General features: G+C 40.9%; 1 protein-coding gene across 5 annotated transcripts in view; it reads left to right on the forward strand.

Annotated features, from left to right (window-relative positions):
- The window catches only part of PPARGC1A (PPARG coactivator 1 alpha), a 913,403-nt gene that overhangs the window by 781,439 nt on the left and 112,319 nt on the right, over positions 1-19,645 (forward strand). For all 5 annotated transcript variants that reach the window (XM_078394052.1, XM_078394051.1, XM_078394050.1 and 2 more), the window contains one exon: positions 5,859-6,038. In XM_078394052.1, coding sequence (XP_078250178.1) covers positions 5,859-6,038 — 180 coding nt within the window. The remainder of the gene's footprint in view (positions 1-5,858; positions 6,039-19,645) is intronic.

Raw genomic sequence — 19,645 nt, forward strand, 5'->3', positions numbered from 1 at the left:
TCATTGATGCAGTGAAGCTAATTCGCTGTTTTCTGTGTAAGTTTTCTCACTTGGAGAGGTGAGTGGGAATGATCTAGATGCGAAAGAAAAACAAATTCTTTTAGTCTTTGTTGAGTGACTGTTTTATCCCCTTAAAGTGTATTACAAAACTAAGGGTATAGTTGTGCAATAATTGACATAAAGTATAGGCTGTTTTTTTTTTAAAGGAAAAGAATGGAAGACAAAAGTGACATTTCATGGAAGACGCACCTGTTAGTGATGCATAGGCAGGCGCCAAATATCGCCAAGTCAGATGAGGACAGTTACAGGACTTAGAGTGTTAAACCTGGCATCGTTCAAAGGCCAAATATAAATTAATAACAGGAACACTTGCTATTAATGTGTCTCAGATTAGAAGCGTAGTCCCATATCCAGAAGCATTGATTTTATTATGTCAACATTGGCAAGACTGGACGTACTCAGCTACAGCTAGTCTGTTTTTTTTTTAAAGTGGCATTGCTGTCATTAGAGACTAATGAAAACTGTCAAAGACTTCCCCCACCCCACCCCCACCTTCTTGTATTGCTTTAAAATGGCTTCTACAGGCCTTTTTCTTTCTTTGTTTTTTTAAAAAGTATACTTATTGAGAGAACCTAGCCAGCTTAACTGGGCAGTGCACAGAGAGGGGAAGAGGCAGAAAGAATCTATTTTTACAAATGAAAAGTAGTAAAGCGATCAGCAGGATACTTTGGAAGTCCATGGCATCAGTTTTAAGCCACTGACCTCCACAACACAAGCAGGGGAACAATGCTGAGAATCTACCTTTTCAGGCAAAGACCTAGATTATCCTTTAATGAGATCACAGATTTCATTTGTGTATCAAGAAAAGGTCATCTCTGTATTAGAAGAACTACAGATAGAAGGTAAGTTCAGGACTGTGAACAAGGGGACTTTTGTAGGGGGAAAATGATTTTAAAAATGTTATGTTAGGTTTTTTTTTTCAGTTTTGGGGTTGTAATTCTGCCCTTCCTTTGTACACCTTATATTCTATGCACACATACACATATACCTCAGTCTCTAATAAGACTTGGACAGTGAACAGCTCTGTATTCTTTCAAAGGAGAGGAATAAAAGAATTGACAAGTCAAAGACCACCTTCCAGCGTTCTCTTTCCCTGCACGGATTGTCTGATTGCCTTCATTGTCCTGCTTGACCAGGGAAAGAAGAACAGTAAATTGCAGCCTTTACTGCCTGCTCTAAGACTATTGACCCTGTTTCTATTCCAAAGTGTGCCTAGCGATTAGATTGTCACACAAAATATGCAGTTCTGGATTCATTCTTACCAGGGTTGCCTGTCAAATGTTCATAGGAAGTTTTTTTTAAAAAAAAACTACTGAAGTCTAACTTGAGCAAAATAACCTGTACTTACTACTGAAACATGACATGACAGAGGAAGAAATTTGTATTTTTTTGTTTTGTTTTTGTTTCGCTGGGGGTGTGGTAAAGCATGCTCTGAAGTTACTGATATGCTCACTTGAATTGACTTTGTTTGAGATTATTAAAATAAGAACGAAGAAAATAAAAAAGAGCAAGATTACAAATCAAAGAAGTTGATTGGAGTTGAGCAAGTTCTGCATAGAAAAATGACATGTCAGGTTATGAACCTGTATTCTGAATGGATCTCAATTATTACCTGGTTTTTAATCTCAAAATCGTTATGTATGTTAACTTTTCTGAAAGTTTCTAAATTTCATCTTAATTTGTAAGAGTGGCATTATAGGAATAACCTCAAGTGAGAGCTGAAAACAGTTCTTGGAAACACAGAAGCTTGAATGTTTGCAGCGTCTGCCTCACCTTTCTCCAGATATTGTATACCAGTGCCTCAAAGTGGCAACTATTTTAGTTGGGAAACAAACAACATGCTCACTGTGTTAAACTTGGTAGGATTTCAGAGTATGTAACTTTGGCTGGATCATGCTCAGTGTTTATCACGATGTGGTTAAAAAGAAATGTTAGGAATCAATAGTATCAGCCTAGCCTTCCTCACCCCTGCCATTTCTGGAATTTATTGCTGCATAATTTTGAACATACAGTAAAAAGAGGTGCATCAATGGCTGAAATCTTGTAGAAATAAAAGCAAACCATGTGGTCATTACAAAATACAAATGCAAGAGTAGGTGGTACCCTTATTGACCCCTAAAAGATAATAAAATCTGCTAGTATTCACAGATCTAGGACCATCCACTTTGACAGGCATGTACTTATGTGAAGAACGTAAAGTCCAAGAGTTCTTGGCAGAATGGATTTTGTCAGCCACATCTTCCTTAGGTGTAGTTTATGAAAAAATGCGGGCAGCGTTAGAATTGTTGTTTGAAAGTTACAGCTGAGGCAGCTATGGATTTGATATTACACCCCAGTTCTTCAAACAAAGAAGCAATCTTGTAGTAAGTCACAACCAGAATAGGTCCGTTAGTCAGTGGAATTTACAAAGGAGTTGACTCACAAAATCCCGTGTGATTCAAAGGGCCTATTTACTTGTCATTTACTACTGATTTCAGCTGCATGGTTTTATACCAAAAGTTTATTTGTTCTTTATTTTATTTTATTTACAATATTTTTTAGCCGCACCATTGCCAGTGGCTTCTTATTGCACATCATTCATAGAGAAGGCAACAACAAACCCCAGCACAACAAATGTTCCTTAACTCCAAATAATTGAAGCATAAATTCAGTAAAAAGTGATCACATGTCCAGATAAGCAGTCACTCTCTATATGCCACAGTGTCATATGCAGTTTCTGTCTATATGCTGCAGACTCAAATAATGAATTTGTTAGGATTCCGCTGACAAATGAGCATTGACTTTTGTTGTTGCTTTTGATGTGTTTGGCAGTTTAGCATGTAGCTATGTTAGACCCACTGACATGTGTTCCTCATGCCGGCTTTAAGAGATTGCTGGTTTACATAGTAACCTTAATCACTGCCATTCGAAGAGTATGTGTCTTACTCTAAGGATATGTCATTTCATAAAAGTATTAGTGGGGTGTGCTGCAGATTTGTCTGTATCACCAAAGTAAGGCTTTGTTTTCCCATTGTTTTCGGATCAGAAAAATTGTAAAATTCAGACAGCAAGATAAAAATCGCATGTTCTCGAGCATTTTTCTGAAAAGAAGATCCAGCAGCTGAGTATCATTTTCCCAGGCCAAGAATAAATTTAATAAATTTAATAGAGTGGCTAATACGTATGTATACTTTACACCACCTTTCCCAATACACTCCAACATATCTGGGAGGTGCCCGGTTCTGCAAGGTTGTGTTACAATATCACCAATATCTAGCCCTTAATTGTCTGTTTTCCTGGTTACGCTCCAGCCTCTTGGGTGCAAATGTTTTCCAGCCCTATTGGCTACAGACTTTAACTGGATATTACGTGTGGAAAAATGTGAATGTGGGAGAAAGTGAAACTGACAGATTTGTTCATCTGTATTGGAGATATCAAAATTGGGGGCCTTCTGTGTGTGGTACCTGTACTCTTTCCCCTAAACGATCAGCTAGGCTCCTACAAATGTTTTCATGTTACATCCCAAGTAACTTGGTATTGTTGCTGTTGGTGTCCTAAACTCTGCCCACTTAGAATGAATTACATGCACATAAGTACACCACCGTCCTACAGTATTGGCTTCCCTATACAGAGCATATAATGATATTATGCTCATGTAGAGAGAGGAGCATGAATTGCTAAGAATATTGCAGGAGTGGTTGTAGGAATATGTCAAGCCAAAACCACTTTAGGCAATGTACGGAGCACGTATTACAGGGCAATTTTACAGCCCTGCCTGGTTTAACTATTGGGGAGATTGTACAGCATTTCCTTCTACTTCTTACTCAGTCGTAGCCGGAAGTAGCTGGATTGCGTTATCTTTCCATGGTTGTTTTGGATAGTTACAGAAGTGCTCAAGAAACAGTATGTGATCTGGGAGTTGGATTCTGATATACTCTGTGCCTTTGTAAAAAATCCCAAGACATGTTTTTTGTACTGTGCAATAAATTGCCTTAGGTCAGCTACTTGATCATATTTTGTCTGAGACATGGAACACACATGCTGTTCTCCTGAAGTAATGCCAATGTTTGTGTGTCGTTCCATGTTCCAGAACAGTCACTAGGCCGATTGGGAAGAAACTGTATGTCCCATAAGGAAAGGACATACCAAGGAGGGCAACAGGTGCTAAACTAGAAGAGAAAGGAGGACAGAGAGTAGAGAGGGAGAGTGCCAACGATATTTGCATGCTGGCATGCTCAGAGATGGCTTCGTAGACCTAGAAATCAGTTTTGCTGGCCTCCATGCTTTTCTCACTTCTCCAGTTCCCTATTTTCAAAAGGGGAGCAGAAGTAACCTACCTTCAAAGATTGTTCTGAGGATATGTTTTACCCTTATTGAGTTTTGGAGGAGGTTACTTGTAAAAAGAAAAAATAATGATGATGCCTGTAGGTTTGGCTGGATACCAGTTTTGTATTGGCTGGTATCTTGGCTGTTGAGAGGTAACCTGAAAATGAAGCTTGTGTAGAGTGGGAGACTCCATAAATGGAATGTGTCATTTATAGATACTTGGTCATTACTTGGCAAGTGCCCAGCTTTCTCATGCTATGGGAAAATTTTCAAAATCTGCTTATTATGAGGGTTGTGTAGTTTTGCTGTAGTAGCTTACTTTATGCTGTTTTGGAGCTAATAATTTTGGAGCTGCTTGGCAGATGAAGGCAAAAAGGCATGTTCAATGCGAGGTTTCATGTTACTACATTTCCTGCTGATTTTCTACCTCATTTTAGGTGCAGGTTAGATGCTATCTCAGATGCCCACACACCTGCCTCCTTTTTTGGTTGTTTCTGTTGGGGTTCTGGTTTTTAAAACAAAACAACACGTTGAAGTCTTTCTACTTACAGGTCTTCACTGTCTGCCAGTTATGTGTATGAGAAGCCATAGCCCTACTACTGGGTAGAGGGGACAGTTGCCTCAAGTAGCAGATCCCAGCTGTGAAGAAGGGAGTTTTTAGGCAGCAGTAGCAAACCGTTGGCAATTCTTTGCATTTGGGAGGTCAAATTATTTGTTCCAGGTGGCTTATCCTGCAACTCCTGAACTAGCCCTCTGCTCTCAGAATGCTGTTTTACAACTAGCTGTTGTTCCATAGATAGAATGTGGACCGCCATCTTGGTTTTTGTCTTAGGCAGCAAAACATCTTGGGTTGGTCCTTACAGATTTCACTCTGCATTTAAAAAGAAGTTGGTCTCATTGAAGTTGAAGGGGGGGGGTTAGTTCTAATTAGAGATGCATTAGATTGTTGTGCCAGAGGTGTAGTATTACACTAGATGTTAACTGGGAGTGGGAGAGAGAGAAGAGGAAGAGTTGAGGATTGCCATTTTTGGGTGTTTCTCCAAGGATATTCTAGATGTTTAACCAAGAGATCAGAAGCAGTGGCTTGCCCTCCTCATTTTAAAAGGCTTTTGCACTTCATGGAATATGTGTAAAAAAAACAACAGTCAGTAACTGTTCCCAGAACGGAGGGATGGTTTAGAAGGCAAAGGTCATCTTGCCTGCTTTTAGGCAGGCTAGCATGCATGCAGGTACACACACACACACACACACACACACACACACACACACACACACACACACACACACACACACAGTTGTTCATCCCTGTGCCAAGGTTTTTGACAGAAGTCAGCATTTTCTTCCCCAAAATGAAGTTAACTGTGACCTACTGAATGGTGTAAGTGAGTTAAGTGAGCTATAATTCTGCTTATCTGTTGTTGTTGTTGTTCCCAGTTTCCTCTAATTAATGAACACATTTCTGTATTTCTTCCCCACCCTCTTTTCCTCTACAGTGCGCTGCTCTGGTTGGTGAAGACCAGCCTCTTTGCCCAGATCTTCCAGAACTTGACCTTTCTGAATTAGATGTGAATGATTTGGATGCAGACAGCTTCTTGGGTGGACTCAAGTGGTATAGCGACCAATCAGAAATAATTTCCAATCAGTATGCCAATGAATCGACAAACATATTCGAGGTAAAGAAAGACTGTGCTTTACAAGCATCCTTTTTTTTAAAAGGCCATGGATGATGGGCTTGAACTGCTTGATCTCTAATGCTGTAGTGCTTTTGACCCCCCCCCCAGTTTCTTTTATACAACCTTTAATTATTAGGTACTAATCCTGCAAAGCCATGTTGAAAAATAATAATAATCAAACATTCCAGATACTAGTATCAATAGTAGTACAGATCAAGTGTTTTAGGGATGTCAGCATTAGATTTCTAAAATATTAGCCCATTCAATGGATCTCTGAAAGAATTGATTCATGGAATTTGTTTATGGCTGGTGCTGGGCTACATTCCGATAGAAAAGATCTGTAAGTTAGTAGAATCTAGTACGTTGTTATCAGAGCAGGGCAGAAGTAGATGTTTTTACTCAATATTGAGTAAGCAGTAGAATATGGATTTACTTTTCAGATTAATAAAGCAGTGATTGGTTAACAGATGCAGGATGATGTGATGTTATAGCTGTGGTTAGAATTTTTTGTATACAGGGCAGTAGCTCAGTGTGTCATATTATTGTGTTTCCCCGAAAATAAGTCAGGGTCTTATATTATTTTTTGCTCCAAAAATGCATTAGGGCTTATTTTCAGGGGATGTTTTATTTTTCAGTCATGTCATCTTCTGGTTGCTACACAATGCTGCACAATGGTGGAGGACAGGGTTTCACTTAACTGGGGCTTATTTTTGGGGTAGGGCTTATATTACGAGCATCCTGAAAAAGCATACTAGGTCTTATTTTCAGGTTAGGTCTTATTTTCCGGGAAACAGGGTAGTAGTTTACTAGTTTTGGTGTAACATTACTGTAGTCACAATCTTGTGCACTTTAAACTAAGCACACGACAGCTCCTGATAGCACAGGATAAACTAATCTCACAAATTGTCCCTGCTCCGCCAAGAGTTCTCAGTCCCACCAATCGTGGAGTGGCATGCTGATGCTTCTCCTTCATCAGCCAGGCACAGAGGATGCACACCTGTTATGCCATCACCCTGGCCTACCCATAAACATACAAAGCAACAATGATGCCACTGGGGTCTCAATTCAAGACAGAAGCCAAGGTGCTTCAGAGTTCCATGCATGCAAAGACTTTAATCCTGTTCCATGACTTGCACAATTTTGATTATCCAGTACACAGTTCCACAAAAGACCCAGACACACCTTTCTCAGTTTTGCACTGGCAGACTTGTGCAAGCAGTCAGCATACATCAGCATAACTTTATATGGGCAGGGTGCAGAGCTTACATCAATGTAGATTCCTTGGTGGTACTGGTGCAAAGTATACTAGTGCAGTCACTTAAATGAAATCATAGAGTGATCTAATGGTCCGCTTGGAACAGAGGGTGGTACTGCTAAATATGAAAACACTCTGTTACCATTCTGATGCAACTAATCTTGTGTGGAAATGCCATTTCAGAAAACACTAATAGTTGAATTGGGATGTTCTGTATAATTTGTCAGTGAAACACAATCAAGGCCAACTTATCCAACATTTGTCTGAAGTATTTTTCCTCTCCTCCTGCTCTGAAATGGCTCTCAATATAGCTTACCTAAGATCAATAGGCTTGCAGACTAAAGGATACAACACAGAAGGGAAAGAGTTAAGGAGGGAAGAGAATCACTCAAGCTCCAACATATATTCTTAAAGGAATTCTTAAAATTATTATTGTAATGATTAGCTGGAATGAAAGAGGGGCAGTGGAGTAGCTCTGCTTTCCTGTCCTCCCTCTCCAGCGGTCAGGTGGAATTACTGCTTCCAGGGGGCAGGTGAGGGAGTAGACTGATGGGGCTGGTATTTCAGCAGAACCAAGAGAGGGACCCTGCTTCTCCTTGCTGTTACACATGAGCTAATACAGCCCTGCTTCTAATAATAAACTGTCAGTCTATCTTACGTGGGGTTGGTGAATTCTTTTTTCTCTCTTTTTAGAACGCTTTTTTAATTTTTCTTTTTTTTTCCTCCTGGACTTTTAGTGAAAGGGTCATGTTGTTCTATGGTGTGATAATGAAATATGGTCTCTGCCTGAGCTGATGGAACTGGTCTTTGGAACTGTATTGGGCAGTCATTATTTATTATCTGTAATGTTGAACACCACTGTTAGTACTATCTAGGAATGAACAGTGAAAGTTTCCTGAGTGTCTTGTGTTTTGGTAATCAATGAAAACTTTCAGTAGTCAGTTGTGATAGCTCTGCAGTCTTTTGCTAATGAGAATGTCTGCAATTTTCCATGTCTCGTATTTGCTTGGAAACCTTCCAATTTATGCAGCCTAATGATTTGGAGAGATTGCCTGAATAAGTGAGGCCACTGATGCATGCTTCCTTCTCCTGGCTATAGAGCGAAAGGGCTTTCCCATGAGTAGTTATGGAGGTAAACGTTCTTGTGGCTTCAGTATGTGCCTCATTAGTATACAGTAGTGGTCTAGTGACAAGCTGCCATGGAGAACATGGGTTGTCTAGAATTTGTGTTCTAATTCCTATTGGGTAATCTAGAATATTTACTAGTCAGTTTTTCAGCAAAGATTGTTTTGGTTTCTTTGGTGGGCGAACTGTACTGTAAGATGGTTGTAGATTCTCCTGAGCCACTGCTGAACTGGGATGATAGTGTTCTTGCAGTGATCCTGGTGCTTCATGGAATACATATCCTGGACAGTGACACTTGAACACTGCTGTTACATTGTGTAACGTAACATTGTGTAACATGGGTGACATCTTGGTTTTTTTGTGTGGCTTAATATATAAGTGCACCAAAACCTGGTATAAACCGGACCTTCAGGATACAGCGTTATCAATATGTTGATGAAAAATTATCTTTATTGTTTTCACCAAATACTTTTCTTGCCTGTGGTGATTGTGACTGAATGATTGGCACTTTGTGAAAACATTCACTGTTTGGCACTGTATTTATGGACTGTGTGAAACTAAATGAATTAAAACTTTATAGATCTGAGACAAAGGTGTGGCTCTTGGAGTGGGCATTTAGCACTTTCTAGGTGAGTTTGCCCCTCCCTCTGGTGTTTCACTTCACAGGTTGCTCAAGGCTCTTGTAGGCCTAGATGTTGGCAGAGGCTCAGGAGCTCACTTTACCAGTCTTGATTAGTTTGATAGCCATGATCCTGCCTCTGCGAAAAAGTCTACTCATGCCTTGGTAGACTACTGCAATGCACTTTGTGTTAAGCTATCTTTTTGAAATAGCCATCCACAAACTGCAACTGGTCTATACTGCAGCACGAGCAAAGCATGTTTCATGGCGTAGCCAACTCCAATTTCAAGCCCACTGCATTGACTCTAGAGAAAGGTTCACATGTGTGATGCACCCCCCAGTGATCCCTGTATGTTTTCTCACTCACACAGGTCCACCTTTGGACACAACTTTTTCTTTACCCCTTTTTCGCTGCCACCAGAGGATATTATCCTCACTATATCAATTATGAGTCTCACATTCTTGCTGCCAAATAAAACAAGGTTTATTTAAGGATAAATAAGTGAATTACAGAGGGAAAATCATGGATGTTCTATTATAATTCATTCATTCAACACGGATTTGATTACTTATAAGCTTGCTTATACTCATTTACTTTAATCAAGATCTCAGTTTTTTCTGACTGTCAATGTACTTCTAATTCCTTTTAACTCTTTAATATTCTCTAACTAACCAACTGTCCAATATCTAGTCTAAACGCTTCACCATCTTCACCCTAACTCACCCTCTGTCTTTCTCTAACTGCCTCTCTGACACACACAGTTCTGTTGACTCCGCCCCTCCTGTTCTGTCATAGGCTCCTGCCCTAGAGCTCTAAAATGACTGACAGGAGTGATGTGTGGGCTGTCCACCACAACATGTCTCCCTCATCAGCTTAAACTTATGAAAATTCCACTGCATGCAAATTTGGGATACCAAAAAAAAGGCAAGTTATAATGCATTAAATGTAGGGACCATAATTACGTGTTTAGCAGCAATTAATTCATAAGATTCATTATGACAGAATTTGTTTGTTTGGTTAGGAGTGAGCTAAAATATGAGGCCACAACATGGCATACATTTTTTGGTGGACTGTGAAATTGACTCTCTTTTCTTAATTATTTTGTGGGGCGAAGGAGGCTATGGGCATGGTGAATATAACATGTTGTCTGAGGTAGGTTGGAAAAGGGGGAGCTTTTCTGAAACACAGAGACATTCCGCCTTTTCTGGTGCTTCACTAGAATTTGAGTAGAAGTGACAGCTTGATTCTGCTGCTTTGGTCATGGAGAAGCAGAATGGAGATACAGTAGGTTTTCTGGGGGTGGAGGGGATGTTTTGTGCCCTGCTATTAAATGGCGACTCAGTCATGAGTTAAGGGGAAGGAATACATTCCTATAATTCTTATACTGATCACTTACTTGCTGGATCCTTCTTGTAATGGCAGTAGAAGGCAAGGTGCTTAATGTAAGAAAAAAAGACTAAATTGGATTTACAGTGGTACCTCGATTTAAGAACTTAATCTGTATTGGACTTAAGAACATTCTTAAGTCGAAATGTTCTTAAGTCGAAGCACCATTTCCCATAGGAATGCATTGAAAACCATTTAATCCGTATCTGCTATTTTCCGTTCTTAAGTTGAGGCACTGTTCTTAAGTTGAAGCATTAGTTCCCATAGGAACTAATGCAAAGTCAGTTAAACCGTATCTACCACTATGGGGCAATTTTTTTCTTCTTCTTTTGACCTAAGGTGAACTTAAGTCAAAAAAAGGGCAGGAAATGTTTGTTTTCTTTTTCTTTTTGGCTCTTAAGTCGAGGCTCTGTTCTCAAGTCGAAGCAACTTTTTGCGAATGGAGCTGTTCTTAATTCGAATTGTTCTTATGTAGGGATGTTCTCAATTCGAGGTACCACTGTATCAGTCTATGAAAGTAGCAGTAGTGAAGACCTATTGCAAGATAGTAAGCACCTAGCTTCAAGAATTCACACATTCGTGATCCTAATTGAGATTCTTAAGAAATAAAACATGCATGAAATCATGTACACATTTCAAAAAAAATCTGAAATTGCAGAAATTACAAAACTGAAGTTTACTACACAAGTGGATGTGTACCTGAAGGAAAATATGAAAACATGCACAACTTTCAGTGTGGGAAGAAAAACACTCAAATCATGTAACTTGTTGCAAGAGGACAGGAAAAAATGTAGAGGAGCTCAACAAATTCAAAGCGGAGATTGTCGTATTGCTATTCAGTCCCTTCAGGGTCTGAAGTATGTTTAATCTGGTCTGTTCTTCCAGCAAATATAAAGAAGATCTGGTAGGCAATGTCCCTTCTAGTTGGAATGAAATGTTTTATTATCTTACTTGTAGCTATTTTTCACCTATTTACCACATATCTTATGTGACAGAGCTGTATGAAATTAGCCTTTGGAATACTTGACTGCATGGTCATTAGTTTCCATATTACACAAATAAATATGTCACAGTCTCTGGGCCTCAGTCAGCAAATTCATGGATTGATGTTGAGGCATTTCCTACTGAACGTACCTGGGCCTCTACTCTGCAGAAACTTTAGCATATTCTTGAATGCAATCAGGTGTGCAGCACTGGCCTGTGTGCTTAACTGAAAATATTTACCTGTTCAGTAATATGAAATATTTCTGTACTGCTTCTCATTTGCATAAATCTACAACACAGAAAATGTCCCATAGAAAAGAACACAAAACCTTCAACACATGAAAGAATTCTAAATAATTCATGTTTGTGAGAAAGCTAAGTACAGTAGGACACCCCCCCCCAATATTTACAGCATCAATATCCGCTGATTCACTTATCCATGGTCTGAAAATATTAAAAGAAATAGAGAGACAGAGACCGTGCTATGAATTCTTGTTCTCTTCTGGATTTTTTTTAAACTACAGTGGTTCCCAAACATTTCCAACTCTCTTTCCTCCCTGATCCTAGTGACTTAGCCCCTTTGCCTGCTGTGGGAGGTAAAGTGGAGGGGTGTGGGGCTGTCCCTGCCCTTTCCTCCCCAATCCTGGGGGTGGAGAGCCCTTCCCTCATGCACAGCTCATCCTCCTCCCCAGGTTCTGCATCCATCTTTTTCTGGCCCACTCACCTGGGATCCCTCCTCCACCACTGCTGCCTCAGGATTGCTCCAGGAAGCAGAGCCAGAAACTGTGACTCCTACCCCTTCCCATCCCCACCCTGACGTCTCAGCTCTGTTGCCTGCTATTGGAGGTAGGTAGAGGAGTGTGGAGCTGGACCTCCCCTGCCCTTTCCTCCCCAGTCCTGGGTATGGGGCACCTTTCTCTCTCACATGCAGCTCATCCTCCTCCCCAGGTTTGGCTGTCGGCCCACTCACCCAGGCCTTCAGTCTCAGGCAGGCGGGCAGGATCCCTCCTCCTCCACTTCAGCCTTGGGGCTGCTTCCCAACTGCGGCACCTCACAAGGAAGCAGAGTCAGAAAGGTCAGCTCTTGCCCCTACCCATCTCCACCCCAATGGCTTTGCCCCCTGCAGGAGGTAGGTGTAGGGATTTAGGGCTGGCCTGTGCCACCTCTCATGAGGATAGTGACAGTGGTGATGGGGCTTGGAACCAATCTCCCACTGATATGGGGCTCCGACTGTAAAAGCAAAGCAAAGCAATAAATAAATAAATAAATAAATAAATAAATAAATAAATAAATAAATAAATAAATAAAAATAAATGTACCTGATTGCAGGCAATCTAACCAAATAATTGCTATTACCAAATAACAGTATTAGCCAGTTTTCTCTTACAGTTTGAAAGGACTACATCAGTCTGTCCTAAAATCAGTGAAAAGAAAATGTACTGTCTGCAGCCCAAAGTGGTAAAATTGATCATGAGATACATAGTATAAGTCTGCTGGTTTCCAGTTAGGTGGAAATGCTAACTGATGAGGAATCTGTAGTAAAATGTAGAGAAGTCATATTTTTTGCAAAACACAGTGCTCTACTCTTGGCTTTTGTCAAATGTCGATTGTGAAACATTTATGAGAGCAATGCCTTGCATTTTATTTGAGCTAAAACAAACAGGATTTCTTCCTGGATTAATACAGGTGCTTATGAATGAACTGTTCGTAAGCCATTTGCATGCTTCTGAATCTGTAACCAGACAAGGGTTGTTTGATCTAATATGAGTATTGGGAATGCAAGACAGTCTTTCTGTAGCTTCTACTTACTTGCTTTAAGGCCTTGTAAGCTTTGATGCTTTCTTAACTTTTGATTGTAGCAGGAAATGAGTCAACAGTTCTGTAGTAACACACAAGATTAACAGTACAGTTCTGCACCTTTCAGTAAGGAGCTCTGTGGAGTTGAGGGAGGCTTTATTTTCAGGTGAATGATGATACGACAGCTTTTTATGTTATGTAAAGTCCCTAGTCCTTTGTGCCAACAGGATATGAGTTTGGGATAGATGTCTAGGGCTCTGTTGAGGAGGGCTCCCAGGTGGAGTGAGACTTGGTTACATTTTGAAGGGAGTAAAATGGTATGTACTGTCCTTTAATGGTCATATCCCGGTAAGACCACTACGTCTAGAGCCTAAAATTATTTAACTGTATGGGTGCTTCCAGTAATGTGAAACTGAAATTCCTCTCTGCCTATTGTGATTTCTCTGACATTTATTTTTAAATTTTTTTTTTAAAAAAAATCTGACTCCCCCCCATACAGTGGTACCTCAATTTAAGAACTTAATCCATATTGGGACTGTGTTCTTAAGTCGAAACGTTCTTAAGTTGAAACACCATTTCCCATAGGAATGCATTGAAAACCATTTAATCTGTATCTGCTGTTTATCGTTCTTAAGTCAAAGCGCTGTTCTTAAGTCAAAGTATTAGTTCCCATAGGAACTAATGCAAAGCCAATAATCTGTATCTACCACTAGGGAGTGAATTTTTTAATTTTTTTCTTCTAAGGTGAACTTAGGTCAAAAAAAGGGCAGGAAAGGTTTTTTTTCTTTTTGGTTCTTAAGTCGAGGCTCTGTTCTCAAGTTGAAGCAACGTTTTGCGAATGGAGCCATTCTTAACTCGAATCGTTCTTATGTAGGGACGTTCTGAAGTTGAGGTACCACTGTATGTAACTGTTCGTACAGTACTCTTAGCTCTACTATTCTTTTTTTATGAATAGCGGTGGTGGAGCTCAAGGACCAAAGAAGGAAACAGCCTTTAACTGCTGCTCTCAAGAGATTTTTGCATAGATTTCTCTTTTGCTACAAATATTTTGATTCTTCTTTGTGGTCTCTGTGAATGCACACAAATGGGTTTAGACTGTGCCTGTGCAGGACTCCTTCGAATATTCTAGAGCTTATAAACATGTGATTAGTAGGATATTTCCCCGTCCTGCGCATGCTCTGCCCACCAGTAATACTTCAGTTCCTTTTTGTTACTCCTGCGATCGGACTCTTTCGTGTCTGGAGCTGATTTTTTTCTATTATTCTGGCTTTGATTCTTGTCTGGTTTATTGATTATCGTTTCTAATCTCTGGAGAATATTGACCTTGACTTTTTCCTGTAAGTCTTCTTTTTTCCTTTCCCCCTTCCCCCTGTTTCTGCCAATTTTTATGGCCTCGTCAGGTCCCTTTAAGCAGTGTACATCATGTGCCAACAAGATCTGTTTGGGAGAGAAGCACCAAACTCACTCGTGTCAGGAGAGTAAAAAGTTGACCAAACCGGCTCCTTAAATTCCATTTGCAAAGGCTTCATTCATATTTGTGGGAAAAATCACTCACACCTTTGAGCCCAGCAACCATGGATCCTACCTTGATTCCTCCTCCCACTCCTCGTCCCGCTGCTTCTTCCGTTCCTGCTACCTCCAATCCTTCTTTGGCTTCTACTGCTATCACTGCTTTCAGATCACAGGCTCCTGTCCAATGTTGCCAAACCTTCCATCGTCCTGCAAAGAAAAGTAAACAGTATCTTTGACTGTCCTATTCTGAACCATCCACCCAACCTTTCCCATCATCCCCAACTAGCCCCCTTCTTCAACAACTGGTCTATCTTCACCAAAGATACTTCAGTGCTCGCCATCATATGTTCTGGTTACCTCTTGGAGTTCACAGATCTTCCTCCTGTCGGCCACCTCAAACTCACAACTTACTCACCTGCACTAGCGGATGAGGTATCTATTCTTCTCCAGAAGCATGCTATCCAATGCGTTCTTCCTCAAGAGGTTCTAGACAGTTTCTATTCCTGCTATTTCGTTGTTCCCAAGAAGGATGGTGGTCTCCGACCGATACTAGATCTCAAATTACTCAAAACTTACCTTCATCCAAGATGTTTTCGTATGGTCACCCTGGATTTGGTCATCTCTCTTCTTTGTCCAAACAGTTCATTTGTCATTATAGACCTGCTTCTTTCCACCAACTTCACTGCAGGTATCTTCACTTCTGCTTCATGGATTCAGCCTATCAGTTCTGTGCTCTCCCCTTCGGGCTTTCCGCCGCCCCAAGAACTTTCACAAAGTGCATGGCTCCTGTGGCGGCCTACCTCCGTCTACACAACATCATGGTCTTTCCGTATATAGATGACTGGTTGATCATGGCTTCTTCTTACTGCAAAGCTTTACAAGATACCAACTTTGTTCTTCAGATGCTGGCAGACCACGGCCTGCAGGTCAACTTTGCAAAATCTCATCTCCAGCCGTCTCAGGTCATGGACTATATTGGTTTGCGCCTAGATTCAGTCAATGCCAGAGTCTTCCTTCCCCCCAAATGAGTTCAGAAATTACACCGAGCAATCCACTCATTTCATTCTTATGCCAAAGTTTCTGCCCACCATACACAGCATCTTCTAGGTCTCATGGTCTCAACCACATCTGCTCTTCCATGCGCTCTCTACAGGCTTGGTACATGTCTCAATTCAATCCTTTGATGGACAGACCTACCAAGTGTCTGCGTGTAACTCCAGAGCTCGCGAGTCAGCTAACATGGTGAACGTTAGCACCTTACCTTCTTTTAGATAGTCCCTTCTAGTCCATTCAACTAACAGTCCAGGTTACAATGGAAACCAGTCCAACAGGTTGGGGGGCACACTGTGGTCCTTACAAAATCCATGCCCTGTGGTCCACGTCAGAAGAACTACTTCACATCATCCATCTAGAGATGCTGGCAGTCATCAATGCATTGCATGCCTTTTATCCTCCAATAGTAGGCCGAGGGTTCCAGGTGGCCACGGACAACATCACAATCATGTATTATATTAACAAGCAAAGAGGCACCCACTCATTGTCACTCCTGTATTTGGCAATTCATCTTTCGAAATGGTGTTATGACCACCATGTTTTTCCAATCGCCATCCATGTGTCCACAGAAGACAACGATATCGCTGACCGTTTGAGTCACCTGTCTATTCAAACTCATAAATGGGAGCTTGACTAGTCCATTTTTTCTCTGATCTGCAATCGAAGGGGAACTCCGACCATCACCGTGTTCGCAGCCCAGGGCAAATCCAAATGCACCATGTTTTGTTCTTGAGCAGGAAGAGGCAGGAACTCCCTCGGAGATGCCTTCATGGTGAATTGGAAGGATTGTCTCCTTTATCTGTTCCCTCCCATCCCCATCCCACTAATTCATCAGACATTAGTCAGGACATGCCAGCTACACGCTGATGCCACTCTAGTGGCCCCATGGTGGCCTCGGCAACCTTGGTTTACAGCCCTTAAGACCATGGCTTCCAAGTTCCTGAGACTGTCTCCCCAACCATTTCTTCTGACCCAAGATGCCGGCAGAATCTGCCATCCTGACCTGGAGTTGCTCCACCTCACAGCTTGGAGGATTCCCTCAGTATAGCACAGGCTTTGGACAAAGCCAGAAAGCCCTCCACCAAGCTATTGTATTCTTACAAATGGAATGCTTTTCCTAAGTTCGCTGCCTCCAGAGGCCTGTTACCTGTTCCAGTTTCATTGTATACTCTTCTCGTCTTTCTGCACCATCTGTTTGATCAAGGTCTGGCTCACTTTACACTTAAGATTTATATCTCCGCTATTGTCTCCTAACAATCTGCAGGTTCAGAAGCCTCCTGCCTATTCTCACACCCAACCTTGAAGATGTTTTAAGGGGTTTACGTAATATTCAGCCACCTGTCCAACCTCCATTGCCTCAATGGTCCCTTCAAGTCGTGCTATGAGCTCTTACTCACCCCCCCCCCCATTTGAACCAATGGCTTCTTTGGATCTTCAACTCCTCTCTTTCAAGATGATATTTCTTGTAGCAATAACTTCTTCACGACGAGCGAGTGAATTAGCTGTCCTTTGGGCTGATGTCCCTTATATACAATTCCACCCAGATAAGGTTGTCTTATATCCTGATGTCTCCTTTCTTCTCAAAGTTGTCTCAAGTTTTCATGTTAATCAGCCTTTGATCCTTCCAACGTTATTCCCTGATCTTTCTTTGGACATTGAGCGTATGCTCCATTCCTTGGATGTTCGTCGTACCTTAGCATTTTACATTTTATTTTCTCGATCAGGGCTACATTTTCTATCATGTCTCAGCCCCTGAATCAGATATTGTGCTGAAATGTGGGCTGAAATATAGGAAATAATTTTAGAACTAGAATTTTAAAAACATGCTCCCGTCTTCCCCCACTGGGCAACTATAAACTGTTCCCACATGCAGATTGTGGGACTTTACATTGTTTTTTATATAGAATCTATAGATAGATTCTTCCAATTTTACAGAAGGGGCATATATATTTATGTATACTTTGTGTGTATGTATGGAGAAGCTGAGGCTCCAATATTTTGGCCATCTCATGAGAAGAGAAGACTCTCTGGAATGGGGAGAAGGGGATGAAGGGCACAGAGGACGAGATGGCTGGACAGTGTCATCGAAGCGACCAACATGAATCTGACCAAACTCCATGAGGCATTGGAAGACAGGAGGGCCTGGCGTGCTCTAATTAATCCATGGGGTCATGAAGAGTCGGACACGACTTAATGATTAAACAACAACAAATGGAGAAGCACAGACTGATGTAAGCCCTTGCATGAAGTCTAAAGTAGTATAATCCAGACAGTGCTTCCATCTCAGTGTTCATCAAATACTGTTTGAGGAATATCTTCCCAAGATATCTTATGACTTTGATTTCCTTCTCCCTCCTCTGGCTTTGGGGCTTACATCTGGAGTGGAATGGTATTTTTTCCCCACTGGATTTACTTCTACCAGCTCTTCTCCATTCTTAAGGCACTTCCATGCTATAGTATCTCCCCATATTTTCAGTTTAGGATGTCAGCACCAATTTGGGGAAACTGGCAAACTGGATAATAATGCTCCTATGCTGCCACTGTGAATCCTGTCATGTAGTTTATGCTGCCTGGTGTGTGTTGAAAATGCTCTTTACAACCAGGTAAAATGAAATAGACAAAGAACATCCAATGGAGATAGTTGTAGATACAAATATATGCACAAATATTATATATGAATGCATCAAAAGTCATAGCGATGAGGTTGGGAATAAAAGATCCATTGCATTTTGTTTTAAAGAATGCAAATGCTTACTGCTCAGGAATTAGTTCTATTGAAATAGCAATTTCATGGCCAGTCTCCAACAGGAAACAAATAACAAAAGAGAAATTGTAAATGTAGCATTCATTTGACGTGGTATTAATTTTCACCTATTCCAAAGATTATTCTTCAATATTTTTTCTACTCTTTTTTCAAAAACTGAACCAAGATTTCAATTGCTACATTGTTATAATTGGAGAGAATATAGCTCTCTCTCTCTCTCTCTCTCTCGCTCTCGCGCTCTCTCTGTGTGTGTGTGTTTTTGTGTTTTTGTGTGTGTTGTGTGTTGTGTGTTGTGTGTGTGTGTGTGTGTGTGTGTTGTGTTCTGTTCGGTACAAGTCAGCTTCAGGACTGCAATGCATGTCAGGTATTTGCAAAGCAAAATATAAGCTACTGTGCTTCTCTGTGGGCAGCCAAAGGTGTTTATTACAAGCCTTAAGTATGAGAGGGAGTGAAAAGGATTCATAATAGAAGCATATACAGTGCGTTGTTCTTGCCAAAGAGAAAATTTTACAAAGATAAATGACTTTGTATCTCTTGGACTGGTTTTGCACGGATAAGGCAAAGGGGGCTTTTTTTAAAAATAGTCATCTGAGTGATTTGCATAGATTCATACCATAGCATCCAGTATTCTGTTGGGGGCTCTGTTACTCCTGGAAGTTATTCATTGAGTGTTTGCAGCCAAGATTGATTAATGAATTACCAGATCTTGCATAAAACAACTTGGCTTGACTTTTAAACAGCCCCCAGTGTTTTTTTCTGAAGTCTTATGACTCCTGTTAATGGGTTGCTACAAGTCTGAACATTCTATGGAGCTTTTTCTCTGCTGATATCCACCAGAATATAAGGAGCCTGACTACACAGGAAAAAATGTGGGAAATACTACAGGTGTGGGGTGGGCTGATTTGCATTTTTTTCTGTTGATCAACATGACACAGTGGGAAAGGCAAATCAGCCTGGAGTCCCACACTCTAAATCTTTATGTAGCTTTTTGTCCCAACTAGAGAGCTTTCAATTTTTAGAAAGCCAAACCCTTTCCCGTTGGTTCTAAATGTGTGATCACTTGAAACAATGCAGAAAGGAAAGATCAGCACATGCAGACACACGCACCCAG

This window comes from Pogona vitticeps, chromosome 5 (assembly GCF_051106095.1).
Source record: "Pogona vitticeps strain Pit_001003342236 chromosome 5, PviZW2.1, whole genome shotgun sequence".
NCBI lineage: Eukaryota > Metazoa > Chordata > Lepidosauria > Squamata > Agamidae > Pogona > Pogona vitticeps.